Source organism: Castanea sativa, chromosome 9, assembly GCF_040712315.1.
Source record: "Castanea sativa cultivar Marrone di Chiusa Pesio chromosome 9, ASM4071231v1".
Taxonomy (NCBI): domain Eukaryota; kingdom Viridiplantae; phylum Streptophyta; class Magnoliopsida; order Fagales; family Fagaceae; genus Castanea; species Castanea sativa.
The window spans coordinates 189,795-203,248 of NC_134021.1; the positions used below are offsets into that span (position 1 = coordinate 189,795).

The 13,454-nt window shown below is 39.5% G+C and overlaps 3 protein-coding genes across 3 annotated transcripts; all 3 read right to left on the minus strand.

The window, feature by feature from the left end:
* Window positions 1-235: 235 nt before the first annotated feature.
* Window positions 236-1,389, minus strand: LOC142611226 (uncharacterized). Its single transcript, XM_075783277.1, has 2 exons — window positions 1,026-1,389; window positions 236-566 (listed from the first exon to the last, which is right to left on the minus strand). The coding sequence occupies exons 1-2, from the start codon at window positions 1,298-1,300 to the stop codon at window positions 428-430; spliced, it is 414 nt and encodes a 137-aa protein (XP_075639392.1). The 5' UTR covers window positions 1,301-1,389; the 3' UTR covers window positions 236-427.
* Window positions 1,390-3,432: 2,043 nt separating this feature from the next.
* Window positions 3,433-3,795, minus strand: LOC142610424 (uncharacterized). Its single transcript, XM_075782238.1, has one exon. The coding sequence runs from the start codon at window positions 3,793-3,795 to the stop codon at window positions 3,433-3,435; it is 363 nt and encodes a 120-aa protein (XP_075638353.1).
* A 314-nt stretch (window positions 3,796-4,109) lies between these two features.
* On the minus strand, window positions 4,110-4,859 carry LOC142610425 (uncharacterized). The gene is made up of 2 exons (XM_075782239.1): window positions 4,660-4,859; window positions 4,110-4,524 (listed from the first exon to the last, which is right to left on the minus strand). Exons 1-2 carry the CDS (start codon window positions 4,857-4,859, stop codon window positions 4,110-4,112), a joined length of 615 nt encoding a protein of 204 aa, XP_075638354.1.
* Between the last annotated feature and the right edge of the window lie 8,595 nt (window positions 4,860-13,454).

Genomic DNA, 13,454 nt, shown 5'->3' on the forward strand with positions numbered 1-13,454 from the left:
TATCTGCCAATAGTCTGAATATATGTCCCCTTCACAATTGTGTTATAACTATTAACTACACCGATACGGAAAGGCTTCCTCACAAATAACCAACGTCCTTTTGTTGGTAGCATAATTTGATGAAAATAACTAGACTCTAGTAATATGAGGCATTGTGGAAGGGCCACAACATTGACTTGTTTGTCAATTTTCGAAAATGAGAATTTGTTCACTTATTTACCACGGATTCAAATAATAATCATAGACTAGCATGCTTTAGATACTGGCTTATATATACTGTGTAAATTACACTTGGCATACATGTAATATGTTGGAGATCTAATTGTGTTAAAAGGGACCTCATAATCTCATAGCTTGAGAATAATTGAAGACGAAGTATGATCATAATATAATTATTGCAAAGCAAAAAGGAAGTTACATCGGACATCTATTTGTCAACTTGGTTGAGCTTGCCAAGACCATTGCAGCGAGCACACACAATTTGAGCTTGGTCCTTTCGTGCTGCATTTGCCCTCAAGGTCACCCCTGACTTCCTAACAAAACCCGCTCCATCGCATTCTGGACACCTGTGATGAGCATTGGCAAGCAAACACAAAATGAAAATAAAACAAACAAGCAAATCATCCCACACAAAAACAGTAAACTGTAAACTACATAAAATAGGATGGAGCTTAGCAAAGCCCAGCCGAGTGGTAGGTTAGGTTGTTCAACATTTGCTTTACTCTTAAAAGCATATTATCTTAGTTTTGCTTTCATCTTTATTGAGATTGAGCAACAAGTATCTTAATGGCAATTTTTATGAAATCAGTTCAAAAACTAACATCATAAGAGAAAAGGGCAAAAACTAAAACAATGAGAGGGGAAACCTTGTAGCTAAACTACTCACTTTCTGACGTTTGTAACCGATATATTCAGAGAACAAATCTCTATTCTCTGTGACTATCGAATTATATATATAAATTAAAATTAAAATTTTTTTAATAATTAAAAAAAAAAAAAACTATGGGAGGGGAAAATGTAATTACAAGTCCTTGCGAGAAAATAGGAGAGGGAAGGCAGTTCCAAGGAGGGCCACTGCAGCAGCACCGGCAATAAGGTAGGTGGTGCCATTAGCGGATACATCTCCAACTGCCGCAACCACAGTTGAAGATCCTCTCTTTTTCATTATCTCATTCTTGTTCTTCCATGGAATGACTGTTGAACCAGCTACTGATGGTGGTGCATGAAGGGGACTAGCTGCAAATGCTGATGGTGATGGCCTGTGTGTAAAGATGGCCTGAAGAGGAGCTATTGATGCCATGGTGTTTAATGTTCTTTGTACAGTTGAATGGGTTGCAGAGATTCAGGGTTTGAGTTGTTGGATGTTAAGCTGACACGCTTCCATGTTTTATGTCATCCAGGGCTTGGCCTATTGCTATGTGTTAAAACTTTGGATAAGGCCACGTCAGAAGTCAAGATTGTTGTGGTTTTTTGGATAAGGCCTGGGGGGTCGGGGGTCCCACCTCCCAACTGATCCCAAAGCCTACAAAACGGTCCCAAGCAAAACTAATAAAATTTCCAATGCATGATTTATGAGTGAAAAAAAAAAAAAAAAATCAATCCCTGAGTCTGGGTCTGGGGGGCGATTTCGCTTAGGAGAAAGGAGGTATCAAGAGCTTGATTTTACATTTTGTGAGGCCTATAAAAAGAATTCAAGCTAGAGCATGCAAAAAAACCACTTGATTTACCTAACCCAACTCAACTCATGCAAGTCTGATTTACCTAACCCAATTCAACTCATGCGGGTCTATTAAGTGAGGCAAAGGTGAGTTAGACAGATAATTTAATAGGTCGGGTTGAATAGTAGGTTGAGATATTTCTTATCGGCCACAATTCAACCCACCTGCCTCTCTCTCTCTCTCTATACACACACACACACACACACACACTTTGTTACGTTACAAACTGTACCTCATATATGCACCCATTTTATTTCTCTCATCTCTTTCTCTTTCTTTTTATTTAGTGTGGTAAAATTTTAGTAATGATGTGCATCAGATGCTATTTTGCCAGCTAATTCTACTCTACTCCCTTCTACTTCCCCTCAATCTAAACCGACCCCGCTACTTGTTAGTCATTTGGATTTGGCCACCCAAGAAGGAGGGGGAGAGGAGCAGAATAGCATTAGCCAAAAAATATTCTATTTTTCAACTAACTCTATTATACTGCCCTCCACTCTCCCTTAATCTAAATAGGTCCCACTACATGTCAGCCATTTGGATTTGGCCACAACAAATCCCACTTCCCTTCCTAATTCCCTTCACTATTGTTTTCCATTCCCCTCCCAACACGTCATTTTGTTATGTTCTAGGAGGATGGGTCATGGGTGGTTATAAGTTGAAGACTTCAAGTTAAAAGTTGCATATAGAGGAAGAACTCCTAAGATGATAAATGATTGTGTTGCATCAGATTTACTTAGCTATTATTATTTGAATTCCTTTTAAGAGTTGGGCTAACAGTAGAAGTTATCAAAGAGATATCTCCTAATCTTTAGGAGAAGTGATAGACCCATTTAGTTGATTTATTTTGGGATTAGTATTCGAATGCAGTTGCACTTATCGTATTGCATCTGTCAGTGTTTAGTCATGCTTCATATTGGATTTGTTCATATTTTACTATTAACTTCTGTGATTTGTTTGTATTTTTAGTGCCTATAAGAATTACACCTATTAAATTTTTCTATCAATAATCCTGCACTATATATATATATATATATATATATATATATATATATATATATATATATATACCTTGTATTTTTCTTTTCTTTTCTTTTCTTTTTTTTTTTTTTTTTTTTTTTTGAGAAACACACACACACACACATATATATATATAGGGGAAGGGGATAAGATAAGGGAATACACTCACACGCCATACCTTGTATTTTTCTTGAATTGTATATCAACATGATAGTTTTACTTGGCCCCCAAATAAAAATTTCTAGTTCCACCCCTGCACACACATACATATATAATATTTATTTATTACTTATTACTTATACATGGAATGTTTGTAATTTTGATTTAACATATGATATTTTCTCACGTAAACAAAGATATTTACATCAAACAAGTCTTTACATTCCCATAAAAAATAAATATAAAAAAAAAAAAACAAGTCTTTAAATCTTTTGCAAAAAAAAATGTAAGTCTTGAAATGTTTAAAAATATACAAGCCAATTTAATAAAAATAAAATATAATTAAATTAGGTATGGTATACATTAAATATGCTTTAATTTTTTTGAGAATCAAGTCTGAAAGGTCTTATTAAGCAAATGGCAAATCAGAAATTACAAATGGACTAACATCTGGTGGAACATGCTCCATCAAAACTAATAAAAGATGTGAAACAATTTCTCTCTTGGCCAAAACATGGGCTGCACAATTGCCCTGTCACCTAGTGTGAGAGAAAGAAAAGGTTCGAAGTGAACCAACAATAGACACTTTGTCTTTTACAATTTTTCCAATGGATGAGTGACCCCAATCTGCAACCCGCAACACCCTGCACACCACCTCTGCATTGCCTTCTAGTACTGAAGAGGATAAGCCCAACTCCACAACAAATTTTGCTACTCTTCTCGCAGCTAAAGCCTCCAGCACTTCCCCGGAGCCTGGGTAGTGAATTTTTTCAACTAAGGCAGCAATCACTTCCCCCCTTGCATCTCTAACAATAACCCCAATCCCCGCTTCCCCTGAGTCGATGAAAACAGCACCATCATAGTTCGTTTTATACATGCCTCCTCTGGTGGTTGCCATTTTACATTTTCCCTAGGTTGCCTCAGTTTGTTCAATGGACATTTAGAATGGAAGTCCGAGAGATACATATTTGCAACTTCAAAAATTTTGTCACTCGGCAAACCTTTCTCATTTAATCGCAGTCTATTTCTATGATTCCAAATAAACCACGCCACCACACCGAATAACTCTAGCCTCTGAACCCGTTGTCCTAACAAGTTAATCAACTCTTGCAAATCTTGAATTTGGGAATGCTCTGTTCGGACCCAGCTGAAACAGGGAGCCCACACGTGATTGATCTTCTCAAAACCCTAAATAGCATGAAATGTGGATTCTTATTCCAATAGGCAGGCACTACATCTTACATCCTCAATTATTCTCCGTTTCTTCATATTCTCCTTTATGAGTAATGCATTGGAACAAATACGCCAAAGAAAGTTTTTAATTTTATTAGGAACATGAAGTTTCCAAATCTTTTTCCAAAAGAACTTTTGGTGCGATGGGTCTGAACTTGATGCATTACTAACATTTGCTTCCTCACATAGTTTTTGATAACCTGCCTTGACAGAGTACTCACCATCTGGAGTATCAGGCCATATAATGCGATCACATTGATCTATCCAACATAGGGGAATGGCTTTGATCCGGTTTGCCTCAAAAACTAAGAAATTCTGATTTACCAAGTTCTGATCCCAAGAGTGAGTAGCCAGATTGATGAGAGCAACAACCTTAGCACCATCCAACTCTGGCCTACATGGAGAAACAATTTTGGCAGATCCCTTCCCAGGCAACTAGTTATCCTTATAGATGTCTATGTTTTTACCATTGCCTATTTCCCATCTCATGCCCAGAGATATCGCCTTCCTCGATTTAAGGATGCTTTACCATGCATAAGACCCCGTAGCTACTAATGCTTCAATAATTGACCCACTAGGAAAGTACTTCGCTTTAAAAACCCTATAGAACAGTGAAGATTGGTCCTTCAACAACCTCCAAACATGTTTTGCAAACATTGCATCATTAAACCACCCCAAATCTTTGAACCCATCCCTCCCTCTGATTTGGGCTTGCAAAGAACCTCCCATTTTTTCCAATGGATTTTCCGTTGCTCCCCCTTTTTCCCCCAAAAATTTTTTCAGATTAAAGCCTCAATTTCATCATAAAGACCAACCGGTAATTTAAAATAGCCCATGGCAAATGTAGGAATTGCTTGCACCACCACTTTAAGCAAAATCTCTCTTCCTGCTTGAGATAATAACTTCTCTTTCCACCCTTGGAGTTTACTCCATACTCTCTCCTTTATGAAATTGAGGCTCACCTTCCTATTCCTCCCAACCACAACCGGTAAGCCAAGATATTTCTCATACTCTTTCACTTCCGGAACTTGTAAGAAGTTTGAGATTAAGGCCTTTGTCTCTTCATTCACTGCTTTGCTAAAAAAGATATTTGTCTTCTCCCGGTTAAGCTTTTGGCCTGAAGCTTGTTCATACAAAGACAAAATATCTTGGACAGCTTGTAAATCTGACATAGTAGCTCTACAAAATAACAAACTATCATCTGCAAAAAATAAATGTGAGATTCTTAGACCTCTTTTGCACAAAGAAAAACCCCTTATACTATCATTAGAGGCTACCTATTGCAGCATTCTATTTAATCCTTTTGAACACAACAAAAAGAGGTAGAGAGATAATGGGTCGCCTTGCCTTATTCCCCTTGATGGCTTAATATCCCCCCTAGGCTCTCCATTCACCAAAATTGAATAAGACATGGTGCTAATACACTCATAAACAAGAGAAACCCACTTTTCACAAAAACCCAATTTTTCCATAATCTTCACCAAAAAACTCCATTCCACCCAATCATACGCCTTACTCATGTCTAACTTCATTGCCATAAAACCCAATTTCTTGGATTTCTGATTCTTCATATGATGTAAGGTCTCAAAGGCGATCAAAATATTATCAGAATTGCTTTACTAGTTTGAAAGGCACTTTGAGTTTCTGAAATAATACTGGGTAAAATATTCTTAAGTCTATTTGCAATAACTTTAGAAATAAGCTTATAAAGAATATTACACAGTGCAATTGGACGATATTTAGAACCTCTTACCAGGCTTTTAACCTTTGGAATGAGAGTAATGTAGGTCCGATTTATTAAGGAAGGGATGGAGCTAGTATTAAGACAAGTAAGGACCGCATCAGCCACTTCATCCCCAATAACCGGCCAAAAATGTTGGAAAAATAATGGAGGCATGACATCAGGTCCTGGAGATTTGAGGGCTTCCATCTAAGATAGAGCAATATCCACTTTAGCTTTCTCAAAAGGAGCAACAAGTGCTTGATTCATTTCTTCTGTTACCACCCTAGGAGTAGCTTCAAGAGCTTCCTCTATCCGGTTTAGGAAGGATGAAGCAAATAAATTTTGATAGAAATCCACAAAGACATTTTCTATTCCATTCTCATCCACACATTTCTCACCCCTTGAATTTTTCAATGCCTCAATTCTATTGCGCCGAAATCTGTGAGTAGCTCTACTATGGAAGTATCATGTATTTTTGTCCCCTTCATAAAGCCACAACGCTTTAGATCTTTGTTTCCACATTTTTTCTTCTTTTGATAACAAATCATTTATCTCTTTTTTCAGTCTAATCACCCGATTTATGGACCTTCCTGCAATCGCCTCCTTTTCTGCCTTTCATAAAGCAGCCTTCTTTTCCTTCAAAAGATTGGCGATGTTCCCAATTGCCATCCTACTGCACCATTTGAGTTTAGTTTGAACATGACTGATCTTACCTTCCACCTGAGTCATTGCTTCACCCAGAGCATTAAAAAATCAAGCTGATTCTACCGTATCTCTGCAACCCTCCTCCTCTAATCACATATGCTCAAACCTCCATGGCTTATGCTTGCTTCTTGGAATGCCATTGAGGCAAATAAGAATTTGTTTGTGATCAGACGACCCACACTCCAAATGAATTACTTTGGTAGCAGGAAATTTGTCAAGCCATTCCATTGTTGTAACCGCTCTATCCAACCTCTCCCATATTGTAGAACCATCTGGATGCCCATTACACCATGTAAATTTCCCCCCTACAAAGCCAAGGTCCCGAAATCCACACTCATCCAATACCTCTCTAAGCTCCTCCATTTGTCTAATTGATCTTTGCCTTCCTCCTAACTTCTCAAGACTTCGAGTAATTTCATTAAAACCTTCTGCACAAAGCCAAGGAATTGTATTTCTGCTTCTTAATCCTCTCAAACGGGACCAAGATAGGTGGTGATTTCTTGTATTTGACTCTCCATAAAACCTCGTGAACCTCCACTCATCCTCCTTTCCTTTATTCAAAATGCCATCTATGTGGTTTGAAGAGAAAAATCAACATCCTTCTTCCAAAAAATTACAATCCCCCCTCCCCTCGTACCTCTACATTCTTCAATCATACCCCTAAAATTCAACCTGACTCGAATATCTTCTAGCCTAGCTTTATCCAGCCATGTTTTGGCTAAAAACACAATTGAGGGATCTTTTGCTCGGATTAAATCCCCAAGCTCTTGCTCTGTCGATAGGTTCCCAAGCCCTCGACAGTTCCAACATAGAAGATTCATTGCTTCTAGAGGGGCTGACCAATAGCCTCCACCATTGAAAAAGTTTCCTGACTGTTGTGAGCAGCCAATCTTCTTTTCTTTGGTACATCACCAGTGTCAACCTCCATGAAAGCACGTTTGGAGAGAGAAGCATCTTCTCCCTTAATCTGATTACCATCATTCTGAACTCCACGAACTACTCGTGTCCATGTTTTTTTTCTTGACTGCCCTTCATTACCCTCACGGCCATTCTTCCCTCCTTGTGAATCAGTTTTGGAGGCTTGTTTTATTTCAAATGACATAAGGTTTAAGTTATCCACGAGACTAGCACTTGCCTCCATCCTGGTTTTAAAAATAGTAGATAACTTCTGGGCTAATTTTAGGTTAGACATATCCACGTGTACCTACTTTTGGTTGGCCGCCACACCCCTTGCATTACTTTTAGAGATATCAAAGCTATTTAATTCTGTTAAGGATATATTTTATGTAGTTGGCTAATCCTTTGAAAAAACGCACTTTACTTGTATTTGGATAGATCTATGATGTATTTAATATTTCAAAAAACATGTTGTTCAAGTCTAATATTAAAGCTATAAAGATTGGACCAAGAAACAAGTGAAGAAAAGATGTTCACTAAAGCTGGATAGATAGCTCAACATGTGCGGACACCTACAGACAGATAGCTCGACACCTACTCAACAAATAGCTATCTATCAAGGTTTAATGAGGCTCGACAAATACTATCTATAGAGGTTACGGAAATCAGAATTTTCAAATCTGATTTTCAGCCCATGCTTTTGTATTTGTGTAGGGTTTCTTTTCTCACAACCCTAGACATATATAAAGCTTATTTTAAAGGCCGTCACATAAGAGAATACAAGGAAAACATATGCAAAAGGTGACCGAAGCTTTATTCTCTCAGAAAGAAGCTACTGCGTCTTTGCGCCTTAGGGTTTTGTAACCAAGTGCTTCTTGATCTTCATTGTTGATGAAGTGAAGAACTTTGCAGCCAACATTCTTCTTCCTCAAGTTGGTGGGTGAGTCACGTACTGGGATTCGTGCCAAGGAGTTAGTCACGTACTGGGATCCGTGCATCAAAGGGTGGCATTCATATATTGAAGAGTTCAGAGGTTCTGAAGCGGTAGAAGGTTTCTACTGTAAGTTCATCTACGGGGATTGTAGAGTCTAGGGACAAAAGTTTTGTACTAAATCTGAAACTTCTCTTTACTATAGTGAATTGCTTTTCAAGAAGGTTTCCCCTTAGGTTTTTTACTGTGAAACTAGTTGCTTTCATTGGTTTTCCTGGGTCATCATATCTTGTCTTATTTACTTTATCGTTACATATGACTTTGACATGATATTGATGTTTGTTTGTTTTAACAATTTTTATACATAATAAATCTAATTAACAATTTAGGCTTAAAACTTGTTTATTTTATCAACCGGGGTTTAAATTTCCCAACAAGTGGTATCAGAGTGGGTACACTCTAATTGGATTAATTTTCTAAGTGTGATCCTTGACCCTCGTTGTCATGGATCATGGACAATCTCTTTTGATTCCTCTTTTATTTGATGGAACTGATTATGTGTACTGGAAAGTTCGTACGAAAGTTTTTTTGCAGGCTCTAGGTGAACAAGTATGGCAAGCTATTGAAGTTGGCTGGATTAAGCCAAAGGAATCGCCGGTGAATTGGGATGATGCAACAATCATAGTGGCAAATTTCAAGAGTAGAGCCTTGAATGCTTTGTTTTGTGGGGTGACCAATGAGGAATTCAAGAAAATATCATCCACGAAAGCATGGACCATTCTTGAGACCACCTATAAAGGTACCAAGGCAATAAAGACTGTGAAGCTTCAAAGACTCACTAGTAGTTTTGAAGAAATAAGAATGGAGGAGGATGAAACATTTAATGAGTTCTATGCTAAACTCAAGGATATTGTGAATTCTGCTTTCAACGTTAGAGAATCTATAGCAGAATCCAAAATTGTTAGGAAAATCCTTAGGTCCTTACCTGAAAGATTTCATGCCAAGATCACTGCTATTGAAGAAGTGAAGGACATTGATCAACTTTCTTTGACTGAGCTTGTAGGGAACCTTCAAACCTATGAGATGGGATTAGGCTCAATGGGAAAATGTGGAAAGAGTAAAAACTTGGCTCTTAAATGTATAGAGGAAGAGATTGAAGACTCTGAAGATGAAGATGAAGATGAAGATGAGGATGAGGATAAGGATAAGGATCTAACCTTCATAACTGATGAGATTGTCAAGCTTATTCAATTTAGGAAAAAGGATAAGGGCAAACCTCCTAGGAAATCTAAATCCTCTAGGAAGGGTAAGAATGAGAAGCCCCTCATCCAATGCCATGAGTGCAAAGGTTTTGGTCATATGAGGATAGAGTGCCTAAACTACCTTATGAGGGAAAAGGCCAAGAAGTCAGAAGATAAAAGGTTGGTTGCTACTTAGAGTGACACTAAGAATGACTCTTCTGATGAGTATGTGGATTGATGAAGCAAAAGTTCGTCAATCGATATGAGTTCATCCAGATAGTGCCAGTCACACTCCTCCGTCACGACGGAAGAAAGAACTCCTTCAAATGGTCACCGGTGTGGTGCTAACCACAAGGCCTTCGATGCCAAAGTTAGTGCGGAAGAAGGTTTATAATAATAATAACAAAATAACTCAGTATCTCTTGTGACTGTATCTATCCATGTACCTTATGTTGGAGTTGTGAAGGCTTTATATACCTTCTTCTGGATTCTAGCCGTTGTGGTATTAATGCCTTGCTCAGTAACGTTCCCACTGAGTAATGGATCTTTAACACGCCCCCAACGGTCTATTTAGCTGGTGTTGTAACCGCCCGAGGTATTACTGGCGGCATTGAATGATTCTGGTATCCTCATCAGTGACGTGGCTAGCTGCTTAGGTTCATCAAAGAGAGCGGTGTCGTCTACAGTATTGAATTCGTTCGTGATCCATTTCGTTAGTCCCATCAGATGCCCCCGGATTTTGTGGTCGCCATGACATGTGATGTCGACCATAGAATGCAAAAGGTTTATTAGACTGCAGGCAACACTTGGGATTTCGTGCCGTATTAAAGGCGTAGTGGCAGCGCCATACTAGTTGTGGCCATGTGGCGCTTTATGGTGGGTGCAGTTACTGTTCCCATTGTATGACCCTTGGGTTTCTTGCCGATTTTCAGTTTTTCTAGGCTTTGTTTCAAAAACTTCATCTTTTGTCCTCTTTTCTTTTCATCTTTTCAAATTCCCTGTTTGTGCACTGAGCATCTCTATCTTTTTGATTTTTCTGCAAACCGGTGCACATCTCTATCTCTCTGATTTTTCTGTAAGCCGATGCGAGGCGGAGTTTCCTACTTTCTCCATTCAAGGTATGTCCCTCTTTTCCCCTTTCGATTCTTCTTCTTTTTTTTTTGCAATCCCATATCGCAGTGAATTTCAGATATCTTTCTCTTTTTTTTTCTTTTTTTTTTGGTCCAGCTTCTTTGGTTTTTCTATGATTGGTAGTTCTGAGGTTTGGACTATTTTCCCCTTAATTTCTTTCCTTTTTTTCGCGTTTAGAAGGGTTTCTAGGTGTTTTTCCAAATCTTGAGGATTTTGTTTTGGAGGGTAACGGTCTGGGTGTCGTTGTGGCCGATCTGTTGCCCTTGCTTTGTCATTTCGTCGACTAGTTCAAGAATTTGGTGAGGGAGCTGGTAAGGATGTCCGAGATAAGGACTAGTGAGCTAGAGACTGGGTTGTCGTCTAGCGACGACCCGGTGGAGGGAGATACAGCCGTTTCTACCTTTCGAGAGGTTTAGGCTTTCCACGCCCTCAGAGAGGTATGTGGCCTGGATTCTGAGACGTTAGGCAGATTTAGGGATAGGTTTCAATTCCCACAGCGGGTTAGGGTCCGTTTGCCCAATGAGGAAGATCGGGCATGTCATTCCTTTCTTGGAGAGGTCTGTTTCTATGAATCTTCCTTCGTCTGTGGGCTGAGGTTCCCGGTCCACCCTTTTTTTATGGAGTTGTTAGATCGCTACAGTATTGCTCCAGGGCAGCTCATGCCCAACTCCTAAAGGATAGTGGTCAACTGTATGGAGATATGGCTGGCCGCTACGGACGGTGGAGAGCGTAAAGTGGACAAGCTCACCTATTTGTACCGTTTGAAGGAGTCTAAGGAATATGGGTATTATGAGCTAGTTCCTTGGGAAAGGACCAGGATCGTCTGGAGTTTACCTTCGTCTTTTAGGTATTGGAAGTCCCGGTTTTTCTTTGTGTCTAGGGACAATTTTGGAACTTCCTCCAAAAGGGTTTAGGGTGAACTCCTGAGGTTATCTCGTCAGTGGGGGACCCCGACCTTAGGTGCGTCATTATTTCTTCTCATCATTTGAGTTTTATGGTGTTTGCTTTTTTGGTCTTTAACTCCTCCATCCATTGTTTTGTGCAGTCAAGAAACGCCTTAAGCTCAAGAGCAGGTATAAGGAGCGAGTGGAAAAGGCGATCGAATACGCGAAGACAATCGAGGATTGGGATGATCTGGTGGACCCGAGGACTCTTGCATTCTACTTCCTTGGCCCAAAGCGTTCTAGTTTTGTCTTGCGTAATCTCAGGATCGAGGGAAAAAAGAGTAAGTGGATGTTTCATCTGCATCGGGTTTTCTTGCATATATATATATATATATATATATATATATATATATATATATATATATATATATATATATATATGATGACCAAGTTCAACAAAGGTATGTATGATAAGATGAGGGCCAAGAAGGATGAACCATTATCCCATCTCAAGAAGAAGGTGGTGCGCATCACAGGGAAGGGCCCTCCCATTACTTCAACCGCTTCAATTACTCACCTCGTCTCTGGGACAAATACGACAAGGTTCGCATCCCCTGCCGCCTCCATTGAAGAGATCCCTACCCCTGCCTCAAAAAGGCAGCACACCTTTGATAAGGGGAAGGAGAAAGCTGATTCTTGCTCGTCCACGATCTGGGACGATGAGAAACTGGCAATGGACAGGGCTCATGAGGTTATGACTGCGGAAGATTTAAGGAGCTTTTCGGGCTCGTCCACAAAGGAGCTGGTGGGTCGTCATCTCCACAAGCTCGTCTAGGTAACGTTCTTGTGCCAATTTTATTTCTTTATGTTCGTTTCTTCTTCTTCTTCTTTTTATTCTGAGGTTCAATCTTCTTGCGTGTTCTTCAGGTGTTGGGGGAGGGCATTCATCTTTCCTCCGAGTATCTTGCTCAGGAGGCCAAGGTCGAATCCGCGCTATCACGAATAACAGCCTTGGAGGTGGACAACTCAAAGCTAAAGAAAGAGCTGATAACTTCTACGGGTGAGGCCAACCTTGCCAAGGAAGAGGCCAAGAAACTTAATGACGACCTTAGAACTGAACGGCAATTGGTTTTGGAGAAGGACGAGCAACTTGCTACTGCTAGGGAAAGGGTGAAAGGTGTCGCTGCTAGGGCCATAGAAGGCTTCTAGCAAACTGAAGAGTACAACTCCGTGCTCTTCAGTTGGTACTTCAAAGGATTCAAGCTATTGAGGAGATACTTGATTGAGCACCCCTCTGGAGTAAATCTGGAGACGCTGGATATGGAGGAGGTAGATAAGGAGATGGCTACTGACGAGGCTGCCCAGCAGTCGGCTTCTGAGACCAGGGTTCATGCGGATGCCCCTCCTACTAACAACGTTGCAGCTGACACCTGAAACTTATGATAATTCCTTCTTTCTCTTTTTTTTTTCTTTGGGTGCCCTTTGTATTTTGGGCTTAAATTTCAGAAAAAATTTATCTTTATCTTAAGAACACCAGTTTTGGGTCCAATGTTTCAAGACTTTTGGATGAAAAAGTAATTACTTACTGTTTTTGTTTTTATAACTACATACTTTCTTGCCTTCATGTAGTTGTATGTGATATGTTGCACCTGTTCGCGCTTTTCTGGGGGTTTTCCTCCTTTTAATGATCTTGTTAATCTCCTGGATTGGTCAGTAATGTACATCCGCCTAGGCCGAGATTTATTACTTAGATTTTGGGATTTTGCCTCATCAGTAATGTACATCCGTCTAGGCGGAATCTTATTACTTAGG

Coding starts and splice junctions, on each gene's coding strand:
- LOC142610424 (XM_075782238.1), bottom strand. CDS start 3,795: ATGGCAACCACCAGAGGAGGCATGTATAAAACGAACTATGATGGTGCT.
- LOC142610425 (XM_075782239.1), bottom strand. CDS start 4,859: ATGGGAGGTTCTTTGCAAGCCCAAATCAGAGGGAGGGATGGGTTCAAA. Junction 4,525..4,659: donor GCTACGGGGTCTTATGCATG/GTAAAGCATCCT, acceptor TTCTCCATGTAG/GCCAGAGTTGGATGGTGCTA.
- LOC142611226 (XM_075783277.1), bottom strand. CDS start 1,300: ATGGCATCAATAGCTCCTCTTCAGGCCATCTTTACACACAGGCCATCA. Junction 567..1,025: donor CTATTTTCTCGCAAGGACTT/GTAATTACATTT, acceptor TGCTCATCACAG/GTGTCCAGAATGCGATGGAG.